The sequence below is a fragment of the Mycteria americana genome, chromosome 8, assembly GCF_035582795.1.
Source record: "Mycteria americana isolate JAX WOST 10 ecotype Jacksonville Zoo and Gardens chromosome 8, USCA_MyAme_1.0, whole genome shotgun sequence".
NCBI lineage: Eukaryota > Metazoa > Chordata > Aves > Ciconiiformes > Ciconiidae > Mycteria > Mycteria americana.
In genome coordinates, this window is record NC_134372.1 from 30,057,936 (window position 1) to 30,078,781 (window position 20,846).

General features: G+C 37.9%; 1 protein-coding gene across 5 annotated transcripts; it reads left to right on the forward strand.

Moving 5' to 3' along the window:
• The first annotated feature begins 1,616 nt into the window (after positions 1–1,616).
• Positions 1,617–20,104, forward strand: LOC142413901 (dipeptidase 2-like). Of its 5 annotated transcripts, XR_012776923.1 has the most exons (12): positions 1,617–1,766; positions 9,393–9,673; positions 10,424–10,550; positions 11,035–11,164; positions 11,500–11,641; positions 12,537–12,606; positions 13,117–13,293; positions 13,853–13,940; positions 14,595–14,670; positions 16,356–16,491; positions 17,688–18,534; positions 18,840–20,104. XR_012776923.1 is itself a non-coding variant. In XM_075510581.1 (11 exons), the coding sequence occupies exons 2-11, from the start codon at positions 9,537–9,539 to the stop codon at positions 17,880–17,882; spliced, it is 1,278 nt and encodes a 425-aa protein (XP_075366696.1). In that variant the 5' UTR covers positions 1,617–1,766; positions 9,393–9,536; the 3' UTR covers positions 17,883–20,103. The 5 variants fall into 5 exon arrangements, 4 of the variants coding, with proteins under 4 accessions (XP_075366696.1, XP_075366697.1, XP_075366699.1 ...); XM_075510581.1 differs by having other exon boundaries at positions 17,688–20,103; XM_075510582.1 differs by having other exon boundaries at positions 9,526–9,673; positions 17,688–20,103.
• Positions 20,105–20,846: the final 742 nt, after the last annotated feature.

A 20,846-nucleotide genomic window follows, 5' to 3' on the forward strand; every position in this document is an offset into this window, starting at 1 on the left:
GCAGCCTTAAAAATCAGTTACATTCTGAATCTGCAAAGAGGTGAGCTGTTAAAAGTCCAAGCAGGAGCTTAGTGGCTTAGCAGAAATTGTTCTTGAACAAGGAGTTGATGAGCTTAGTTTTCCTGGAAGCATGTGGAAACATAGAGTTTTAGGTAGGAATCAGAACAGAGATTAAACTTGACTTTGCAAGGAGAGAAAATTGAGAAAATAGGAAAAACAAATTGCATGCGATAATGGTTATGCCATATTACTTACTTTGGAAAAAGGGGATGAGAATTTGAAAAGTTGAAAATCAACAAGGAAACATGAGCTAGAACTAGACCACAAGTGGGAAAATGAATCTGAGCCTGTTATTTGCTGCCTTAAGTTAAATTTGGGAGATAGTTTCCTGTCATAGGCATAAAAATAGACCTGGCCTGGATCAAGCTTCAGTTTAGGTAGAAGATATATCCTAAAGAAAATATTTGTCTTTTCTCTTGATACTAAATTTGTATCATTTAGGGTTCTTTAGTCCACTTGAGTTGATGGTAAATGTTTATGAGTGAAGTTCACCAAATTAGCAATGTGCAGCAGAATTCCAAGTGATGTGGGGGTTTCTGTTTAAGTTTTCCAGTTGCTGGGAACTAGAGGATTGATGACAAACCTTTCTTCCAGTTAAGACATGAATTGCGCAACAGCTCTGTGGGAGTTTTGATTGTAAGACTTGGTTATTTCTCTGCAGTGGAATTGTAAACAAAAACATGATGCTCTTTTGGTTTTCTGTACAAAGTATGAAGTAAAATAAAAATTATGATAAGCAAACCTTACTTCTTGTGAAACTGCAGGATCATGTTTTTGCACATATTTCTTTGTTTCCAAACTGTCAGCTCCCACAAAGGGAGTGAAAAGTCCCAGTAGGTTCAGAGACATAAGTATCTTTGAAAAGGTCACCTGTAACTTGTGAGCATTTTGACCTTTACAAATATCACACAATGGCACTGTAAGCCCTGATTAAAATCCGGCAGGTATAGTAACAAGGGGTAGATATTTATTGGCTTAGGTATAGTCAATGTGGCAAAATTAGGTCAGCAGTAAGGTGCATACCTGTATCTGTGTTTACTGTAACTTCAAATTTAAGAGACTCTAAGAGCAGGTCAATAAGAGGATGAGAGGCAACCATCACAGATTGCAGCAAGGGAGATTCCAGTTGAATGTTATCTTTGGGGAAAAGAAAAAAAATCACCATGTGAATAAGCAAGCACTGGAAAAGGGGCCTGGAAAAGTTGTATAATATTTTTCCTTTAAGACATCAACCTGATCTAACTTTGAAGTTACTTTAGCTGGGATCAGGTGGCTGGACTAGATGACATCCCACCAGAAATCCCTTCCAACCTAAATTACTCTATGATGGGGGGCACCTATTTCTAAAACAATATAAGCAGAGCAATGTTAAACACATCATATGTTAGTGAGCAGATGCATGATGGGCTGCACAAACAGCCTGCCACAAGAGGGAGGAAATGGCAGATTTCGAACACTGCACAGCACAAGGCTTCTGGTTTCCCGGATGGGCGGTAGCTGAGCTGAAAGCTCTCTCACAGACCTTATATCTCTGAAAGGGGTAATCTCCAAATGCCTGTTGAGTGTGAAGCCTGTGTAAACTAAAGAAATAGAGGACGTTTCTTGGTTGCTGCTCTGATGTCAGGAGGACCTGGTGCTAAGCTTTAGCTGTTGCATCCAGCACAGTGGAATGTGGATTTTGACTCCGCTGCATTTTCCCTAAGAAGGTAACCTGCTCCAAGGAGCATTTAGATAAACAAGAAAAAGCTATAAATCTCATGTCAACTTCCACTTTTCAACTCTGCTCAGTCAGCATGGAAAAAAGCTGTGTGGGTTTTGTATTTTAAATGTTGTTTAAATTGGGGTGCCTAATATACCATGTTTTTAATTTTGTGTAGTGCTTGTAATACTCCTTCAACTTTCAAGAACTGATTTCTGAATGATGATATGCTTATGTGTCTTTTTTTTATGTAAACAGTTTCAAAGGCAAATGAGTCTTACTGTCAAAGTATAAAGGATATTTTGCATGAAACCTAGAAGGTACTTTTATAAAGCAAATCTATAGGAAATTCTTGTAGCTACCAAGAACAGCATTTTTGTACAAATACATGGAATGGAGATTTGGTAATGTATAGATAAGTGTAATTTCTGTTTGCAGTCGAACGGCTTGAAGAACATGTAGGTACACTTCCTGCTTAAAAATCTTTCTGAAAATCGCTGCGGACTTCATATTGATGGCAAAATAGTAAATATTTGGACCAAATTTACAATGTGTAGTAGTGTTTATAGCATCACAACAGTGTTATTGTGTGAACAAGGCTTGGTACTTTCTCATTAAGCATTTTGAAATGACAAATTATGTGGATTTCTGGAATAGCAGGTATACTGTACTATGCCACAGAGTACATTATAACCTATAAAATCTTAGCATTCCCTTTAGAGTCATTTTGTCAGGATATGGCAGAGTTCTAGAGATATAGGTTGCAGATCTGATCTGTATTTTGGTTTGAGGAATTTGAAACCAAAAAATGCCTGCAGAAACTAATTTGCTTTTGTGATGCCAGCTTGCCAGAATTGTGATGCTTGGGCAATTTTTTGACCTTTTCTTTTTAGCATTTTGCATGTTGAGCTGCCACAAACAAATTTAACATTTTCTAAATCAGAGATACAAGGATTTTTTTCACTGTGGTTACGAAGTCTGCACTTGTGATAAAAAGGTAAGTCTGTATTTGTGCTTTGACATTTGAGGGAAATCTCTATGGTTGCCACAAAGTGGAAAAAAACAACTTCTGATTGCTCTCTATGCTTTACAGTTCTGTAGAAGTGCTGTTTCGCTAAAGTTTTGGGTCTCACAATGCATGTATATTTCCGACGCATGTTTATGAAAGAAAAACTTATTCTCTAAGACTGTACTCCCATCTGAGGAAGGATTTCAAGGATGATTGTGTTTCCAGTAATTGTTGTTCCTCAAAATCTTTCATTTGCGTGCCATGACCAGAAGAAAACAAAGTGCTCTCTTTTAGATTGGAAAAATGTCGGCAGCACAAAAAAAAAAAAAAAAAAAGCAGTGCCCACGGTGTGTCTGTTTGAAAATGCTGTCTTTTTAACAGCTGTGAGGGAGAGGCAGATAAACTCCACTGTAGCACAAGTACTCAAATAGGCTTTCGTGTGCTGAAGCAAAGTTCATTACCTCCTGTGAGAGCAGTATTTCCACAGGCTGCATCCATTATGATTAAACTCGGTTAATACTCAGTAATGCTTATCCTTTTAGCTTTTGTCTGTCTCTCTCACTATTTTGTAGCATTGTTTTTTGAAAGGAGTATCCAAACATTTCCAGAATATTAGAGATATTTGGAACTGGGCAAAACCCTGCCAAAAAGAATGAGTCTGTCAGGAGTAGGGGCTGGAGGGGACATGGCTTGCACTGACCCTGATATGGAGAAGAGCACATGTTAAACAAGGGACAAGAGCATGGGGCAGGGGGCCCAAATGGGGTAACTAGGAGAAAGAGCATTCCTTTTATAGAATCTGCTGTCTATAGCTTTGAAACCTGTTGTGGTCCATACAGTAGGGACTACATTCACAGAGGGGAACCCTGGAGTAGTTTTTTGCTCAAGTCCATACGTGCTATTCAACAAGTTCTAGTTTGCATTCCAGGAAAGCAAGATCACTAGATCTGAGAAAGAAGAAACTGCACATTAACAAAGAAGCCAGCTGACTCCCTGCATTAAATGCTCATGGCCAGCCCTTCCACCGAGGTCAGCACTCTTAAGATGGACACAGTTTTGGCTGATAACATGTGGTCTGCTACAGTGCTATAGAAGTAGTTGTTATGCTGTTCTGGTTTGTTCTGCCTTTAGGAAATTATGCCATAAAGTGTATATGTCTTGAAGTTAAAAGAATTTCAGTAACTTAGGATTTCTGAGAAAATAGTCCTCATCATTAGTAATTAGATTTAAAAATGCATAGCGTTAGCAGAGCTCCTGTTTACTTCAAAATTACTGGATTCAGCAATTTGAATTTGTCAGAAAGTCTTAAAAACTGTGGACAGGAAAAAACAACGGTGAAGTAAAGGATGAGAACCTAATAGGAAAGAAATTCAGTAGTTGTCCTTTTCTTAAGGGAAGTTATGAGAAATCTTTCTGGAGTTAAAACATTTTTATCTGTAATAATAAAATTTGTTATGTAATTGTTTTAAAGGAGAAAGCAATTAATCTCCCACACTTCAGTTGTAAAGAAGTCTTGCCAACTGAGGTAATATTGCATCTGAAAAACTTGCAGTCTACATGTGCACTAGATAGCATGTGTAATATCCAAGGATCCACTTAAATTCAAGGCTGAAAGCTAAGAGTGACTTTATATATGGAAGTACTGTAATTGCCCCTAGTGGGTTCCTCTTTCCCAGGAAGTTTGGGACAAGCTGACCTGCTTGTTCCTTTCTCTTCCCTAGAGACCCTGAAATGCCTTCCAATCATTCCTGTATTTATTCCCTTTTATCCCTGTTCTAAGCAATTTAACAGCACCATGTTTTCTCATTGCTTGGTGGCACTTTATTGCACCTTTGCACAGTCAGGGAAGGAATAGCAGGTTGTAAATTATAAATTGTAATACCTGTGTATTGGGACAGCACTAAGGAGGTTTCTAAGCAGGGGAACATGTAAACCTGACATGATTCTGGGCTGGTGATAGCAAAAGGAATTTCAAGCAAAAATTGAGAAAGATTTGAAAGACTGTCTTATCGACAAAGTGAATTTCAAAGGGATTGGTATCTTTTCTTAAAAGCATACTTCATAGTATGATGCACGTGTTCTGTTCCTAGAAGTATGTTTAATATTTATGTATTACTAATTATGTTTAATTATTATTTAAGGAATAGGGAGAATCCATGCTTTTGCCAGCAATCAGCAAGGAAGTTTTTACCTAGGGTCCTGGTCAGCTTGTGCTGTCTGTGCTGTTGCAATGAAGCTGCTGCCATGGTCTGAGGTAGTTAATTCAGAGCTACACTAGGATTATCTGCATGAGCTCTCAGCATAACTGAACAGGGTGGGGAGGGGGATGAACCTTCTTCATTTTTCAGGATATGTTACTATTTTGAGCTGTGAGCTCTATTTTATTGCACTTTATATATTTGATTGGGCACAATAGTTCAACAAATTCAAGTCTCAGTGTAAGGGCTGTCATGAAGTTTTTTAGTAAAGAATAAGATGGAAAATAAGGACTTCAAATGGGATGAAAGGAATGCCATTCCTGAGATTTGCTGCACTTAAATAGCAGCTGTTTACTGAACCTTCTGCACTGACGTCTGGCCTGCCTGCTGGAAAGGAGAAGAGGGGCCAGGCAGCTTGCCCATACTTCCGAAGATGGTAAATGTCAGAAGCATGCAGAAAAACTTTCCTTTTCTACTGTGAAACTTTCCATTAAAATGTATCTATTTTAAAAGTGCAAACCTGCCTTGTTGCATCCTTATATGGCAGATATGGCCATCCTGCTTCATTATAGCTCTGTCCTCCCTGATATGGGAACACTCAGTGTAATGTATGCTTTCTCAGCATTCATGTCTTATTCATAGTAACTTCCTAGCTATTCATGAAGAGCTTGGAGAATGTAAACCAATGGTAGAAGCTAACTAGTATGAAGTAGTAAAGCTTTATTTCTGTAGCATGTGTCTGCAAAGACTCACTCTGTGCCTATTGCCGCTCCCCAGGGACTGTCATTGTTTATTTTCAGCTGCGGGTTGATGGCTTTTCTAAGCTTGATGCCCCAAAATTGCTGTGCTTATCCTGTGTGCAGAGGTATGGTGGGGGTGAAAAGCAGTTATGCTCTCAAGGACAGATGCAAAGGTAGATATGGAAAGAGACATTTTGGCTCTGAAGTGTAATGTGGAAGGAGATAGAGCTGCATTTCATACCTCCCTCCTTATCTCTTCCACACTCTATGTGTCTGTATGTTGCAAGCCTGTGATGTTTTGTGGAGCTGGAGTGGAGCTGAAAGTAAGAAGAAAGTTACCTCTTTGTGCTCATTGTCCCTTGTAGTGTTACACATATTTCTTTGGGACAGACTTTTGGTCTGTGGGAGACTCAGCTGCAGGGCCTAACTCAGAACTGAAGAGATGTATTTCAGTTCCTGCAGCAGCATCATGAGACTGCCTCTGGGTTTGTCCCATGGGGACTAATGGTGCACTTTGGTTTATGTACCCCAGGGCTGGGAAAGCGGAGCTTGGCAAGAGAAGTAGCAGGCTGTTGGGCCTGGTTTACTTCATATTCCCGCTGCATAGTACCTTTCAATTTTCTGCATGAGGTTAATTAAAATAAATCAACTGTAAGCAAACCGCTGCAGTTTTAAATGCATACAAGATTCCAGTAGGATTCTGTTTATCTTTTCTTTTTGGAATGTACCCTCTTGCATAAAAGGATTTTACTGAAAACAAGTAAGAGAAGGAAATCAAACACCATGTTATAGTAGCACAACACACAACAGAGCTCATACTTTGAACATGGATTTCACTGTACCTAGATAAAATGTGTAAGCCCATGTATCTGTGACCTGCCTCATTTTTTCCCAAATACATAATCTATAATTATTCAATTTCTTTGAGTAAAAGTAATAACAGAGGTCAACTTATTCAGCATTGACACATCACAGTTGTTTCCAGTTACAATTCAAATATTTTTCTGCTAAAGGCAGTATTACAAAAAAATTGATAGAAAATGACCCTCCCAATAAATTTTTCCCATATACAAATATAAAGCTGTGGCAATGAATAAAAGCAGAAAAATCTCCCTTCCAATCAGTCAACGTGGGAAAAACACAGAAGGTTCCCCTGGTTATCATGCAGACATGAGAGGAACAAGGGCTTCTGCTATCAGCTATGGTACGAATCCTGGACAAATTAAAGTATTGCCAGGGAGTCAGCTGTGCTCTGGTGAAGGACAGTCTGAGAGTATCATCCCAGTCTTGGAAGGTCTGGTCCTTGTTCTGACCACAGGGGAAGTAGTTGGGCCTGCAGGAAACCATTCCCATAAGAAAAGCCAGATGCATAGACTTATGGTAATCGATTTACATCATATTGTCCTAAGGGCCTAGCCAAAACCTCTTAATTTTTGTACACATGAGAAGAAACTTGGAGTCAATCACTTCTGTTATGTTTGTTAATGAGTGAGAACATAGACTGTTAAGCATCATTGAAGGACGAATCTATTTCTAGAGTGCTTTCCTCTATGTAGCATTAGACCTCTGTACTTCACAAAAACTCTCAATGCCATTCCTTACATCATGTTTTTCTTGTAGGAAACATTAAGGGGCAAAAGTTATTAATTTTCTTTAATACCAGAGTTACAGCTCCTCTGGTATTGTATTCATATTGGATCTTCATTTGTGCCTGCATACTACTGTGTTTATTCAGCTGTCCTAGAACTTCTTTCTGAGACCACTTCAGGGCTGATTTTAAACCTGCTTCTCTATCTACGCTCCCTTTTGTATAAGCTTGTATGTTCCTACTGTTCAAAAGTACTTCTTGCCAGATGGTCCCACAATTTAATGCATTCCCAAATCTTGTGAAACATAAAGGGCCTGAGCCAGTTTCTCAAAAGAGGAACCTTAGGAGTTTTTGTCAAAGTTAAAGGATTTTTTTAGAATAGCACTTCATACTTTTCTAAACACAAGTTGTGAGGTAATTTCGTAATTATTTTGATTTAGAGATAAAATACATGCAAAATGGATTATTTTTTATTTCAAAATATCTTAATTGCACAGCTTAATTAAACTTATACTGGCTTATTAAATATGATTCCTTTACAAACGTGTTTACATTTTATCAGGCATAGGCAGGGCAAATAAGTCAGTTAACTTTTCCTTTGATTTACACTCTGCATATTGCAGGTGACAGGAAAATGGTTTAATATATAGGCTGGAAATATAAGAATCTTAATAATATGATTTTCACTGTGCTGCTTTTCAATATCCTGGTTACAGGCCTACTTTTATTTTGGCTTTGATTTTTATAATCAAAATGTTCTAGTAAGGGGAAGAAAGAAATGTGTTTAGAACAGGATGCCATCAGCAGGTAATCTGCTTAGCGTGACTTGAATTTGCTTCCAATGCCACCATCACCTATGGATCTTCCTTGAGACATCTGTGACTTTATTCATGAATATGAATATTGTCTTTATATCAGGAAACCATTTCCTGGGCTTATGTCCACCTCCTGTTGCTTTAGAAAATTTGCTTAAAGACAAGAGAAGCACAGCATGCAGGCAAGGTGAATTGCCTTGTAATTTTATCATATCTTGGATATTTGCTATTTGTTTTTACCTCTGCAGACAAGGAATACATAAAAACAACTTCCTTTATTAGTAAAAACAAACTTTTGTGCTGCCAGAAGAAAGTTTATAAATGTAAACTTTACTGACTCATAGTGGAAAACAAATGAAAAGTCAATGTTATTTTTCTTTTTTTTTTGTTGTCTTTTGGAAAAATTTGAGCATTGGCTCTGCAATATCAGAACTCTAGCCAAACTTTTTTGATTTGAAAGAATTCACAGGGCACATGCATCTAATTAGGATGTCACTCCAATGAATGAAGGAGGGGACTGCTCCTCAGCTTTATAGTTAATGCTGCCAGTAACTCTGAACGTGGGGGGAAAAAAAACCCCAACCTTTTCCCTGAAAAGGTATTTTCACCTTCTAGCAGATCTTATATTTACTTTACAGAGAACAGGAGGTATTTCTAATCTGTTAGTAAAAATGCTTTTTGAGTGACACCTGAAAGGCTGTTGTCCAAGTGTTTGAGTACTATATTTTAAAAAAGAGCAGAGGGTGCTTGGATTACCCTTGAAGTTGCTGTCATACCCATTTCCTTATGGAAATAAAGTGACCCTTTCAAGTTTGGCACATATTGTCCTTGCTAAGGTATGGAAAAGTGTTGGATTTCAATAGCTTTCCTCTGAAAATACTCTGACATGCTGTGTGTTTTAACAATACAGTTTACTCAGAAGAAGCTGATGTTTGGAATTTCTCAAAAACAGTTTCAGTGTTCGTTTCAGTGTGAGGTTTCCCAAATAATGAGAACAAACCAGTTAATGTAATGAGAAAACTATCTTGTTATGCTGTTTTGGGAGCTGCTTTTTGGGAGATGTCAGTCCAGAGTCCATCAGGCTCACCTTGCCAGCTCTGACTGAGGAGTTGGTTCCCTTCAGCAGTCAGCTGGTGGCAGCAGCAGAGTTTAAGGAGTGGTTATATGTGCAAAAACACAATAGCCAGAGACCTTAAAATCTTTGGGAGAAGGTAGCTGTTTTACAGTTTCTGCTGCTATCTTCCCTTCTGTTTATTATTCTCTTTCTTTCTTTCCTCCTGCAGAATTCACCCCAGTCTTACCAGAAGGAGAGGCATTTCGGCTCTGCCTATACTATTAAGCCTACAACCTCCGCAGACTTGAAATTTTGCTGTTTCATTGTCATCAGCGAATAATTGTGGTATCTCTTTGCTTTAGCAAACTGGAAAATGGAAATGAAGAGAAATACAACAAAGTTGTTGCTGTGGCTGTTGATGTTCTTCTCTGATACTGTGCCATTCAGCTATGAGAAATCAATGAGAGAGCGAGCTATTGAGCTGATGCAAGATGCACGTTTAATCGATGGGTATATAAAATATGTTCAACTAAACCCTCTTTGTGAATCTTGACAAGTGAGGAGGAAATGCCAAAGTGTGTTTGGATCAGGAGAGACAAAGGCTGTTACTAGCACATAGCAGTCAGTTACTGTTGCAGTGATTTATCCAGAAGGAATTTTGGTTCAGAGGGTACTTAATATAGGATCGGGTTATTCTAAATGCATTTGTGATTTTCTGATCAGGTTTTGCCACTTATTTATTGTTTCCCTTTACATAATATCCTTGTCTCCTTCCTATAATTTAATGGCATCTTTCATTAGCAATTACTTCTGTGCAGAGGTAGAAAGCAGGCATCATACCTTGAAAGGGTACTCTTACAACTTGAAGGAATTATGTCTGTGATGAGTGTATTTTGACCTGGGAACACAAACACTGATTATTCTAGCAAAGGCAGCACTGATTATTCTACGACAAGTACTTGCTTCTGAGGAGCGTGGCGGCTGATTTCAGTTCTTCCATTGCTTCAGAAACAATAGGGAGAAAACTAGATAGAGAAACACAACAGCTATAAATATAGGAGAAGCAAAAAAAGTTTCTTGCTGTCCTAATTAAGAAATAAGGCTTGTTTGCAAAAGAAGGGCGACTTTTAAGCCTATGTTACTGCAAGGATTATTGGCAACTAATGGTCTAAGGGACTATGAACAGTGGAAGAAATTATGTTTGGGTTAGAAGGGGAACAAATTATTTCTATCATAAGCCCTATTTGTTTTCAATTCTAGCCACAATGACTTTGTACTGCGACTGAGAATATTTTACCAAAATAGACTCAGTACTGTCAACTTAAGAGAACTCAAGAAGACCCACACAAACCTTGCGAAACTTCAGGCTGGTTATGTGGGAGCTCAGGTATGTACTGCCATGGCTGTGAGCCTGAGAACATGTTTTTACATTTGCCTCCTTCCCAATCACACAAGTACTCCTGGCCTTGGTTTTCACTCTTTCTGTTAAAAAAGAAAAAACAATGAAACTAAAAAGCCACAGACACTTTTCCATAACATTTGTGTTTCAAAAGTTTGTGTTTTATAATCCAGGTACCCTTAACCAAAACAGCAGCATGGTTTTATGATAAATAAGTTATAGTAAACTTACATATGCTTTCCTGCATGTAATGTGGAGTAGCTGAGTGTGTCAGGAGGATTTAATCATGTCTGGAGTAGATGCTTTTGCCTTGCATCGTAACTCTTCCTTTGGGGGAAAAACTATAGTGGCAACTCCCTTGTAAACTGTAGGAAATAATTTTGGTTTGTGCTCATGAACTTCACTATTAGCAAATGAAAGTTTCCAAGTTGAAACACAAGTTATCTAGTTTACTTGTCAATGTCTCTTTCAGTTTTGGTCAGTGTATGTTCTTTGCAGCGCTCAGAACAAGGATGCTGTGCGTCTAACCTTAGAGCAAATTGATGTTGTCAAGAGGATGTGTAACAGCTATGAAGAGCTTGAACTTGTGACAACTTCCCAAGGTGACGCTCTTTCTTGTAACAGAAATTTTTTAAATGTGGTTGCAGGAGTTATGTGCAAAAGACAGAGAGCTGCAAGCAGGCAAATTATCCTGGTTTAAAGAGTAACTTTAACTTCAGTTTCTCCACTGAACCACAATAACTGACTCTGTGCACAGTCCTGGCCCACTGTAGTCATGAGAAAATTTGCCATATAAACATGCACTAGTATAAGCTCCTGTTCTATGAAAATGTCAGTATTATTGCTTGCAATTTACAATAACAATTGTTGCTCAGTAGTGCTGGCTTCTTATCTGTCATGAAATTACTTTGGAATTATCTTCCTTTGTTGTTTCTAGGTATCTCTGACAGTAGAAGGATAGCATGTTTGATTGGAATAGAAGGTGGTCACTCCATTGACAGCAGTTTGGCAACATTGAGGATGTATTATGACCTGGGTGTTCGTTACATGACTTTAACACATTCCTGCAATACGCCTTGGTAACTAATGTGCATGTTTTTGTGTGACTGTCTAATGCAAAGTTGTGGCAGCTCCAAGATGGGGAAAATACGGATTCAGACACAGAGTTCACCTGTGAAAGACTCTGAACCAAGTCAAGGATGATAGGTTGTTGGGGTAAATCACTTGCCATGTGTCAAGTGGGAGACTGAAGGATCTGTTATGTAGTGCTTGTTATGCTGACAATTTGGGAACTTTTAAATCTTGTTAACAACGCAAAGATGGTAAAATTGCTAACCCCTTTGCTTTATTAGGAAAGTTACATAGGGCAAAACAGGCCAAAAAAAAAAAAGTACTAAAAATGCATATGATGTAGATAAAAGAGGGTAAATGCTATGTAAGAACTCAGCAGTCAGCAGCCTTCAATGCTGTCCTGTCTGGCCAGCTCAAAAGTGCAGGTCCCATATGCAGCTACAGAGACAGGTACTTAGCTCCTGTATCAGAATATTAGCACCTACTCTTTGCTGGATTGACAAAATTCCTTTTTGTACTGACTCAGGGAAAGGGGAATTTTGTGCAGAGAGGGCTGAAAAGCAGGCTCTCTGGCTGACAGGTAACTGACATTTCAGTGTATCTTTGTTCTCTGATGAATGTTTGTTTAATTAGAAAATTTCTGACAAGCATCTCTTTGCTTGTCTTGTATTGCTTCACAAACATACAACAGTACTGAACCTGAAGGCATAACATCCAGAAAACAGTTGTGAACATAAAAAGCACTGTGTGAACAAGATACATGTTACATAGCTCATTATCCCTACATGTGGCTGTGTGACATGGTAATGATTGTTATTGTGTGTAGCATAAGAAGTTTCAGTTGCTGATATTGTAGTCTCCAGAATAATATTATGTTTTTCCTCCCTCACTCCCCTTTTTAAGGTCTGAATCGTCATCTAAAGGAATACACAACTTTTATCCTAGTGTTACTGGTCTTACTGCATTTGGCCAAGTAAGGATCTCTTTCGAATGCTAATCTAAGCAATCTCTCATGCAACTAACAACTTCTGGCCTTATCTTTTCAAAAGCAACTTGACGTTAAAAATTAATTACTGGGAGTTCTTGATAGTTAGGAGGTGATCAGGATTCAGTCAAACCAAATTCCCTGTGATGTTCTGTAGGGTAAAAGAAGCACTAGATTTAATTATAACAATTGTTTTAATACAGATCAGATGTATGAATATGTGGAATATGTGGAAGTAGTGGGATGTGAATAGCAGTTCAAATTACTTACTTTGGATTGACTAAGTTTTCGAAGTTTTGAGCATGTGGTGGTGTGCTAGTTATTTGTGAGTGAATAAATTACTATTAAATTAATAGGTAAATAGAAAGCCATACAGGCACAGCATGTTTATGACTAGCTGACAGCTGCAGAATTTATCTGTCTGTTTACATATGTCAGCTAAATGGTTTCCTTTAAGGAAACTTAATACTGACACTGTTGTCTGTAAATCTGTTTTAGGAAGTGGTAAAGGAGATGAATCGCCTGGGTATGCTGATAGATTTATCTCATACTTCATATTCCACAGCAAAAGCTGCACTGAATATCTCAAAAGCACCAGTAATTTTCAGCCATTCGTCAGCATTTTCTGTTTGTAATCACTCAAGAAATGTTCCTGATGATATCCTCCAGCAACTGGTGAGCGATATAGTTTTTGGGTTTGGTTTTCTTGTTTTTTGGGGGTTTTTGTTTGTTTGGTTTTGTTGGTTTTGGTTTTCTGTTTTTTTTGTTGTTGTTGTCATTTTTTGTTGGGTTTTTTTTTAATGGCAATGTTTGGCTAGTCTGAAGCAAACTTGTGCATTCAAGTCTTCGTGTTTACTTTTCACCTTCTCATCTCTGAATTGGATTTGTAAGCAGATCCTTGAGCAGCAAGTTACACATTCGCTTCTGAGACATTTTCTTTGGGTTGTGTTTTGCCTTTGGCTACAAAAATGAAGTGTTTGCAAATACTTTGAAATTCCGGTTGAGTTTTTTTGACGTAGTCACTGGACTTCTGCTGATTCAGGCTACGTGAGATTATAATGAATCCAGGTTAAAGGACAGAGAGGCAAAGCCTTGTGTTGCCATCTGAGCTTTTACTTGTAGAGTGTTGTTATGATCACTGATGGATGGATGTAGAAGAATCTATATGAGATGCCCATGAGGTTTGTAGAACACACGAGTGTCCACTCATCACGTGTCTCTTCATATCTTTCAGAAAAAGAACAAGGGAATTATCTTGGTGACTTTCAATGCAGATGTACTGGCCTGTGGCAGAAAAGTTGTTAATGTTTCTACCCTTGCAGGTTTGAAGTTAATACACTGTAGCTTTTGTGGGTGACTTCTATGAATTTCCTCGTGTCTGCGTCATTTTTGAGATCATGTAAATTGTACTGCTTTTTTATTCCCTTCCACACCTTACCCCAGCTCTAGGTATTTTTGGAGCTAATATTCATTAAAAAATAACAAGAGGTACAAGGTGTAGATGGAGGACATGATGCTCCCAAATGGAGCCAAGAACCATTAACCCCAAAGTAGTTGTTACTTTCTGGAAAACATCTTAAACCTTTGTAATTAAGAGTGGAAAACATAGGTATGTAATGGGTAATGAAAAATTTGTTGGTATATGTGGGCTACTTTTTGGGAATTAACATGCTGTTATGATCGTGTCTTTTTCCTCATTTGCATCTCATCAGTGTAGCTGTTATTTTGAAGATTGCTGCGTGATGTGCTTAATAACAGATAACATCTAGTTAAGCATCAGTAAATATCCAGAATACATCAACTGCATTATTAAATTTTAACCTGTATTATCAGGATGTCTTTTGACTTTTTTTTAAAAGGATTTGATTAAGAATCCATGATTAAGGAGCATAGTTGCCTAGTGCCAATATGTCTGAACTGTATTATTTCTCCTTGCTAGATGCTTAGATACTGTTTTCTTTGATATTTTCTTTCAGATCATTTTGACCACATAAAGAAAATTGCAGGTTCAGAATCAATAGGAATTGGTGGTGACTACGATGGAGTGGAACGGTTAGTAAAATTGTACAAACATTGACATCTGCTCCTTAAGTTATGATGGTTCTGATTCCTTTGGGGGAAAAAAGAAGGCAGACTAAAAGAGTTGTAGCAAGTTGTCTTGTGATGAGTACTAAAACAAGTTTTATGAAAGAGGGGCACAATGATTCCTTTTTAGAACTGTATGAAGCAGTGCTACAAATGTGGAAACGGATCCTAATGCCCTGTGAACTCTGCAATTGTGTGTTCTAGGCAGTGGTTTGCGCATACAAAAACAGTGATAGAGGATGCTTTCCTCCAGAAGCCAAAGATGAATGATGGAAAAGCTGCCTCAGCCTTTAGATGGTGAATGGGGTAGCCCAGGGAGATGCTGCAAAACTCTTTCCTCCACTATTACTTTCTAGTGTGGAAAGTCCAAAGTGTTTTGGGGCTGTGAAACCACTCCTGCTTTTGGGACTTGGGAAGTGTTTGAGGCAAGCAGAGCATGGTGAACCGCCTACAACATAACTTCTCCTGCTCAGTCCTGGGCTAGTGTTGTTACAGCACAGGAAATAAATGCAGATTGGGTGGCATTTGTTGGCATAACCCTAAACCTTTTTTTGCTTTTTATCTTTCTGTTGAATCTTCATCTCCTTTTTTTTTTTTTTTCTGGGCTCAGACACACTTGGGTATGGAAGTCACAGTCAGACTCACATCTGTAAAGTAAGACCACAAAAACAGTGTGTCAGCTCCCATGAGTGTTAGCTAATCATAGCTCTGAAACTATAATCTCCAAAATAAAAACACAGTTTGCAACAAAAGGACACGTTTTATTGCATGCATTTTCACAAAGACCATCAGTTTAATTGGTGGTGGAGTTGTTAAGGTCCTAAATCCTGGTAGGAAGTAATGGCACAGATTTCTTGAGATATGCTTATCACCACACCTCCACAGAAGAGAAAAATAACAGAAAATGTATTTCAAAACAAAGTCAAAGACTCATGGAAATACAATTTAAAACTGCTGTTTAAGGCAGGTTTTGCAGCTTCTTACTTCTAATTCCTTTTTATTCTGATAAGAATTAGCACAAGACATAGGTCAATTTTGCTTATTGTAATTTCTTCAGTAGAGGGTTCTGAATAGCTTTCTTTTCACTGCCTAAACTGCTGAATTCAAAACAATATTATTATTCTAATTGTATTTTCTTTGGAAAAATGACTTTGTAAACAACAGACTACACAAAATTACCTGCAACTCCTTAGCTCATCATGTGTTTGCAGGTTCCCTTTTGTTCTCAGTTACACAAGTGGATTGCACCAACTCCATCTGTGATGCAACTGTTTCCTCTTACTCTAAAGGCCAGATATAAAGAGTGGATTAATGCATACATGAGTTTGTTGGGTTTTTTTTTCTTTTGTTTTGTTTTAATATCCTCCATGCTGTTGTTCTGCCTATACACAAGTGCATCTTCATCCAGAATACACAGTTTTGTTCTGCTAATGGGATCCTCTGTACAGAAAAAGCCTTTCATTGTGTCCCAGTCTCGCTTCTGTTTATGTCAGTTGAATTCTTAATTATTTTTTTTAACTTCTCAGAGGAAGAATTGGGTCCAAAGTGAACTCATTCCAAAAGTGAATATGCGAAAAAGACTAATTAAAAATCTTTTTCTACATTTTTTCAGTGATGTGTGTTGAATGTTCTTGTATGACTCTTGCCAACAGTTTCCCTGAGGGATTGGAAGACGTTTCTAAATACCCTTCTTTGATTGAGGAACTTCTTAGAAGAGGATGGAATGAAACTGAACTGAGAGGAGTCTTAAGGGAGAACTTTCTCCGTGTCTTCAGGGAAGTGGAAAATGTAAGATTAAAAACTAAACTGAATCTTGATTCTTACTAAGAGGGAGAGAGGAACTGTTGGTGCCTTGCTGCCTTTTTTTTTTTCCCCCCTTCCCCCTGCAATGAGAGAGCTATAAGGGAATGTAAACACTTAATGCAATAATTCCAAATGCTGGGAAAGAATCCAAGATGGCAAGAGAGTGTTAGCAGAATAAAGGCAAGTGAGAGAGAGTGGACAGAGCTCTTTGGAACTTTTTCTCTCTGGTAATCTGGTAAGTACACATCACTGACTTCTAAATAGAATCGCTTCATGGTTTGGAGAAACTGCGGACGTACTAGCGTCACAGTCTGGCTGTGTTTGCTGGTGCAGTAAGGAATGCTGACTCCTGCTAATCAATTTAATTCTTGTCATGGGATTGGGCTGCTATCCAAAAGGCTCCTGCCATGACCAGATCACTAACAAGCCATAAACATAACAACTAGATCACAAAGAGCTTTAAGTGTAAATGGTAGAAATTAGTCCAGAAGGATGAGGGAAGGAGAGAGACTGTGTGAGAGTAAGGACCCCCTATATGGTAACTTTTTCAAAAGCCTCTGTTGAAACTGGCAAACTGCTTGCCTCCTACTGTTTTTATTTACAAGGATAAGTAAGTAGATATTATACAGAAAGCCTTATAGACAACTTATGTTTCACAGTGATCTTTCTTCTAGTTGCCTTTTTGGGGTGTGTTAGATGAACAGAAATCAGGGAATTTTGTACTGTTCCAGTTAATCTGCCAAAATATCTACCTAATGCTGAATTGCACATGTGGCAGACTGACATTATGAAGAGGTTGAAATTAATCACACCTAACTGATCTGTGAGATTTAGTAATTTTTTTCCTTCTAAATTAGAGATGTTTGAAGTGCTGTCTTGAGACTGTGAGCTGACTTTGGGGAAGAAAGCTCATGAGTTTTTTTGCTTAAGTTAAAGCATCCATATGTGGAGGGAGCCAGACCTGTTACTCTTGCATGTAATGTATCTGTACTGAATTCTGGGAAGTGTTTCATAGGAATGCAAACATCAGGATAATGATGTTGATTTCCTCACATTCAGATGTGTTTTTGCAGTACAGTTTGAGGTGCTTCACTTGAAATAGTATTGAATTTGCTAGCTGCATAAAGCCTTTTGCTGTTGTGCCAGTCTGGCTTTCAGGGCAACCTTTTGAATTTTTCTAGGTGCGGAACATTAGTGGACTAATGGATGTAGGTGAAAGTGAAATTCCACAAGAAGAAGTAGAAAATTCCTGTCGCCTAGACCTACGTAATCATCGGCTTCAGACAGCCAGGTCCTTTGGATTTCCTTCTGTTGTACAACCTTTTAGTCTGACACTTGTAATTGTATCATATTTAATACTGTATTATGAATCATAAGACCTATGGAGTCTAGAGAGAGCTATATGGAGTAATCTGCAATGCAACTAGTTATCTTTTTTGGGTTTTGTTAATGTAAAGCTATGCTAAATTTTTTTATATTATTTCTATAAATTCACCTGTGTACTTGAAAATTAATGTAGATTTTAAATGTTGTAGCAAAAGCATTTAGAATTTGAAGTGATAAATTCTGTGTCATCTTGGCTATACCAGGACCAACACTGATAATGGAAATTATTCACATCTAATGAATACATTCTCTAATACATGACACATGGTTTTGGTACACATATTGTGGCACTTGGTATAAATACTGGAGTCCAGAATCAGCAGTTCCACACAGGAACTAGAGAATATGATTAAGACAGCTGTGCTGATATGTTTTCAGATATTACTTCTTGTTAAATCGTACAACTTTCATAATCAGTCAATGGCTTAATCAGAGAAAAGCACCCCCCTGGTATATGTAAAAGAGTGTATTTTTGTTTTGTGGTTTGTTTTTTTTTTAAGACAACAAGATGGATGACATGGCTATTTCAGTTCGGATTCCATGCCTACCACTAGTGTTAGGGATCCATCCTGCCATACTAAACTCTTATTTTTGAACCCTGAGCAGGACAGTGGGCAACTGGAGAGTTACTGAAGGGTGGAGGTAGGTGTCTTGCACTCAGGTACAGGTGACCAGGCAATGTTGTAGATACTTTTCTATAATTCAGGGACTGCAGTTTGCTGCATGTTCATGAAGCTGGGAGCAAGAATAAGCCAGGACAAAGCAGGAATTCTGGCTACTCAGAAGGTGAGATCTTGTTCTGATATTTTTATTGCAGTCTGAACAGTATAAAATGAGTATTTAAATAAAAATTTTGTTAGAATGCTCCACAGCTTTGTGGAAATCTTTTTCACATTTAAACAATGATCCTTCTAATAACAAGTTTCATTATTTTATTTTTATTCTAGCTGGCTAAAATCAGACCATTGTCAAAGGATTCATAGGCATGAGATTAGAAAGAAATCTTTATAAATCTTCTGTTGTTACAGCCTTTGGAACACATTTTCAAATACAAAAGGTATGTGAGGTTAGAGGCTACTGTTATACAGAAGAGCATATAGGCCTATTTTGGTAGGCTAATATGGCTCAAACCTGGAATTTTAATCAAATATCCTGAGATTCATGATGAAATTGTAAGATGGCAGCACTACATCTTTGTAGGGTCATTTCCCAGTGCTTGCTAGTAAATGCCTTCTCATGATACTTGCTGTTAATTGTGATTTTTATTTCATGATATATGCTTTTATTTACTGATATGACATTTACAGAATTTAGCCTTATTATAGAATAAAAGAAAAGTCCTGTAATTGATCTAAGGACAGCATTTGTAAACACACAAAGTATTTAACAACTGAAAGACAAGGCTAAGCATGAAAAGAATGGAAACAGCAAGTCAGTTGTTTTCTGGAGTCACTTGAGACTGTTCCTGCCATCCATTTCTGCATTCCATGTACAAGTAGGGTTTCTGGAAGAAGACTGTTCTGTTACTGCTTCAAAATGAAGCTTTATTAATTCTCCTGATAAGGTGGTCTCCTTGACAAGTATATTCTGAATATACTACTGCCACTTACTGAATTCTTTACAAATCACGTTGAATAATCTTGTTGCATACAAGCCAAGTTTTTAAGAACAGTTTTCAATAAATACTGATCCTGGTTATGCATCTACAATGGGGAATTACTGCACTGACTCAGAAGTCTTGCCTTCCTGATACTGCTTGACTGGCATCAGAACTTGTTTTACTGGTAAAATGATTAATTCAATAGGGCAAATATTTACTTCCCATCAGTACTTCTGCTCATAGCTTCATAACCCATTGGAAAACTGCCATCCATGGTCTCTTTTCACAGAATTAGTACTGTGATAGTAACTTCATTACATATTTGAAATGTAAGATGCTTCCTTATTCCTTCCAGCCTTTTTCTTTCTACTGTGTTGTCACTTTCCTGCCTGCTAATTTCTACTTTTTTTTCCATACCACAGCGGATTAAAAATATATTCCTTTTCTTAAAGATATGGACAATACTTTTATATGACTGATTCCACCATGCCATAGATATTGGTCGTTTATTTCCTTGTTTTATCTATAGTGTATTGCACTTACTTGTTTGGCTGCTTTGTGCAATGAATAATTTGTAACCTTGTGGCAAAACATATATATGAAATTTAATAAAACATTGTTTAAAATTGTGGAATACTGGTGTAATGGATACTGGTGTAATCTCACAAAACAATATAAATGTTCAGAACTCCAGGAAACCCTGAAAGGACCATGCAACTCTGCTGCAGAAGGAAGGCCAGGGTATCATGAGGGTTCTGGGTCCGCTCTTCACAGGGAAGGTAGCCTCCCCCATGGCAGGCAGGAGAAAGTCAGGTAGGTTTAACCCTAGAGCATCCTGGATGTAGGCAGTCAGCCTCATCATCACTCAGATACCACCTAACCTGTAAAGAAGTCCAAGCAAGTGCCTATGGAAAGGGAACATGGATGACTCGGTCATTGCAGTGAGTCCATGATGACAGTGTTACCTGCAGCAAATCACTTGGTCAAGCAAGTCAAGTCATAGAGAACAAGGCTTATGGGGAACTAGACAGGTTCCCTGCACCAAGGTTAGGATAATCTCTACTTCACAGCATTTCTGACAGATATGTGATGACCTAGAAGTCGCTTTTTCCATTACTAGTTACAATGTTAATTCAGAATGCTTCAAATAAGCTGCTTGTGTGAAACCAACATCAGACTGCAAAATCATCAAGCAAGAAATGGAATCTTGTGCATTGTGCAATAATTATGCACATGGTATCTAGTTTATGTAATAGATGCAGTTAGTTTATTTTTCTTAAATGATCAAAATCAGACAGCCTGAAACATGGTAGAAAGTCATCTCGTTTCAAAAATCATGCAAGATATGGCTGTG

Bases quoted from the DNA above. Each gene is read 5' to 3' on its own strand.
- LOC142413901 (XM_075510581.1), top strand. From the start codon at position 9,537: ATGGAAATGAAGAGAAATACAACAAAGTTGTTGCTGTGGCTGTTGATG. The intron at 10,551-11,034 runs GTATGTACTGCC...TGTCTCTTTCAG, and splicing joins CTGGTTATGTGGGAGCTCAG to TTTTGGTCAGTGTATGTTCT. The intron at 12,607-13,116 runs GTAAGGATCTCT...AATCTGTTTTAG, and splicing joins GTCTTACTGCATTTGGCCAA to GAAGTGGTAAAGGAGATGAA.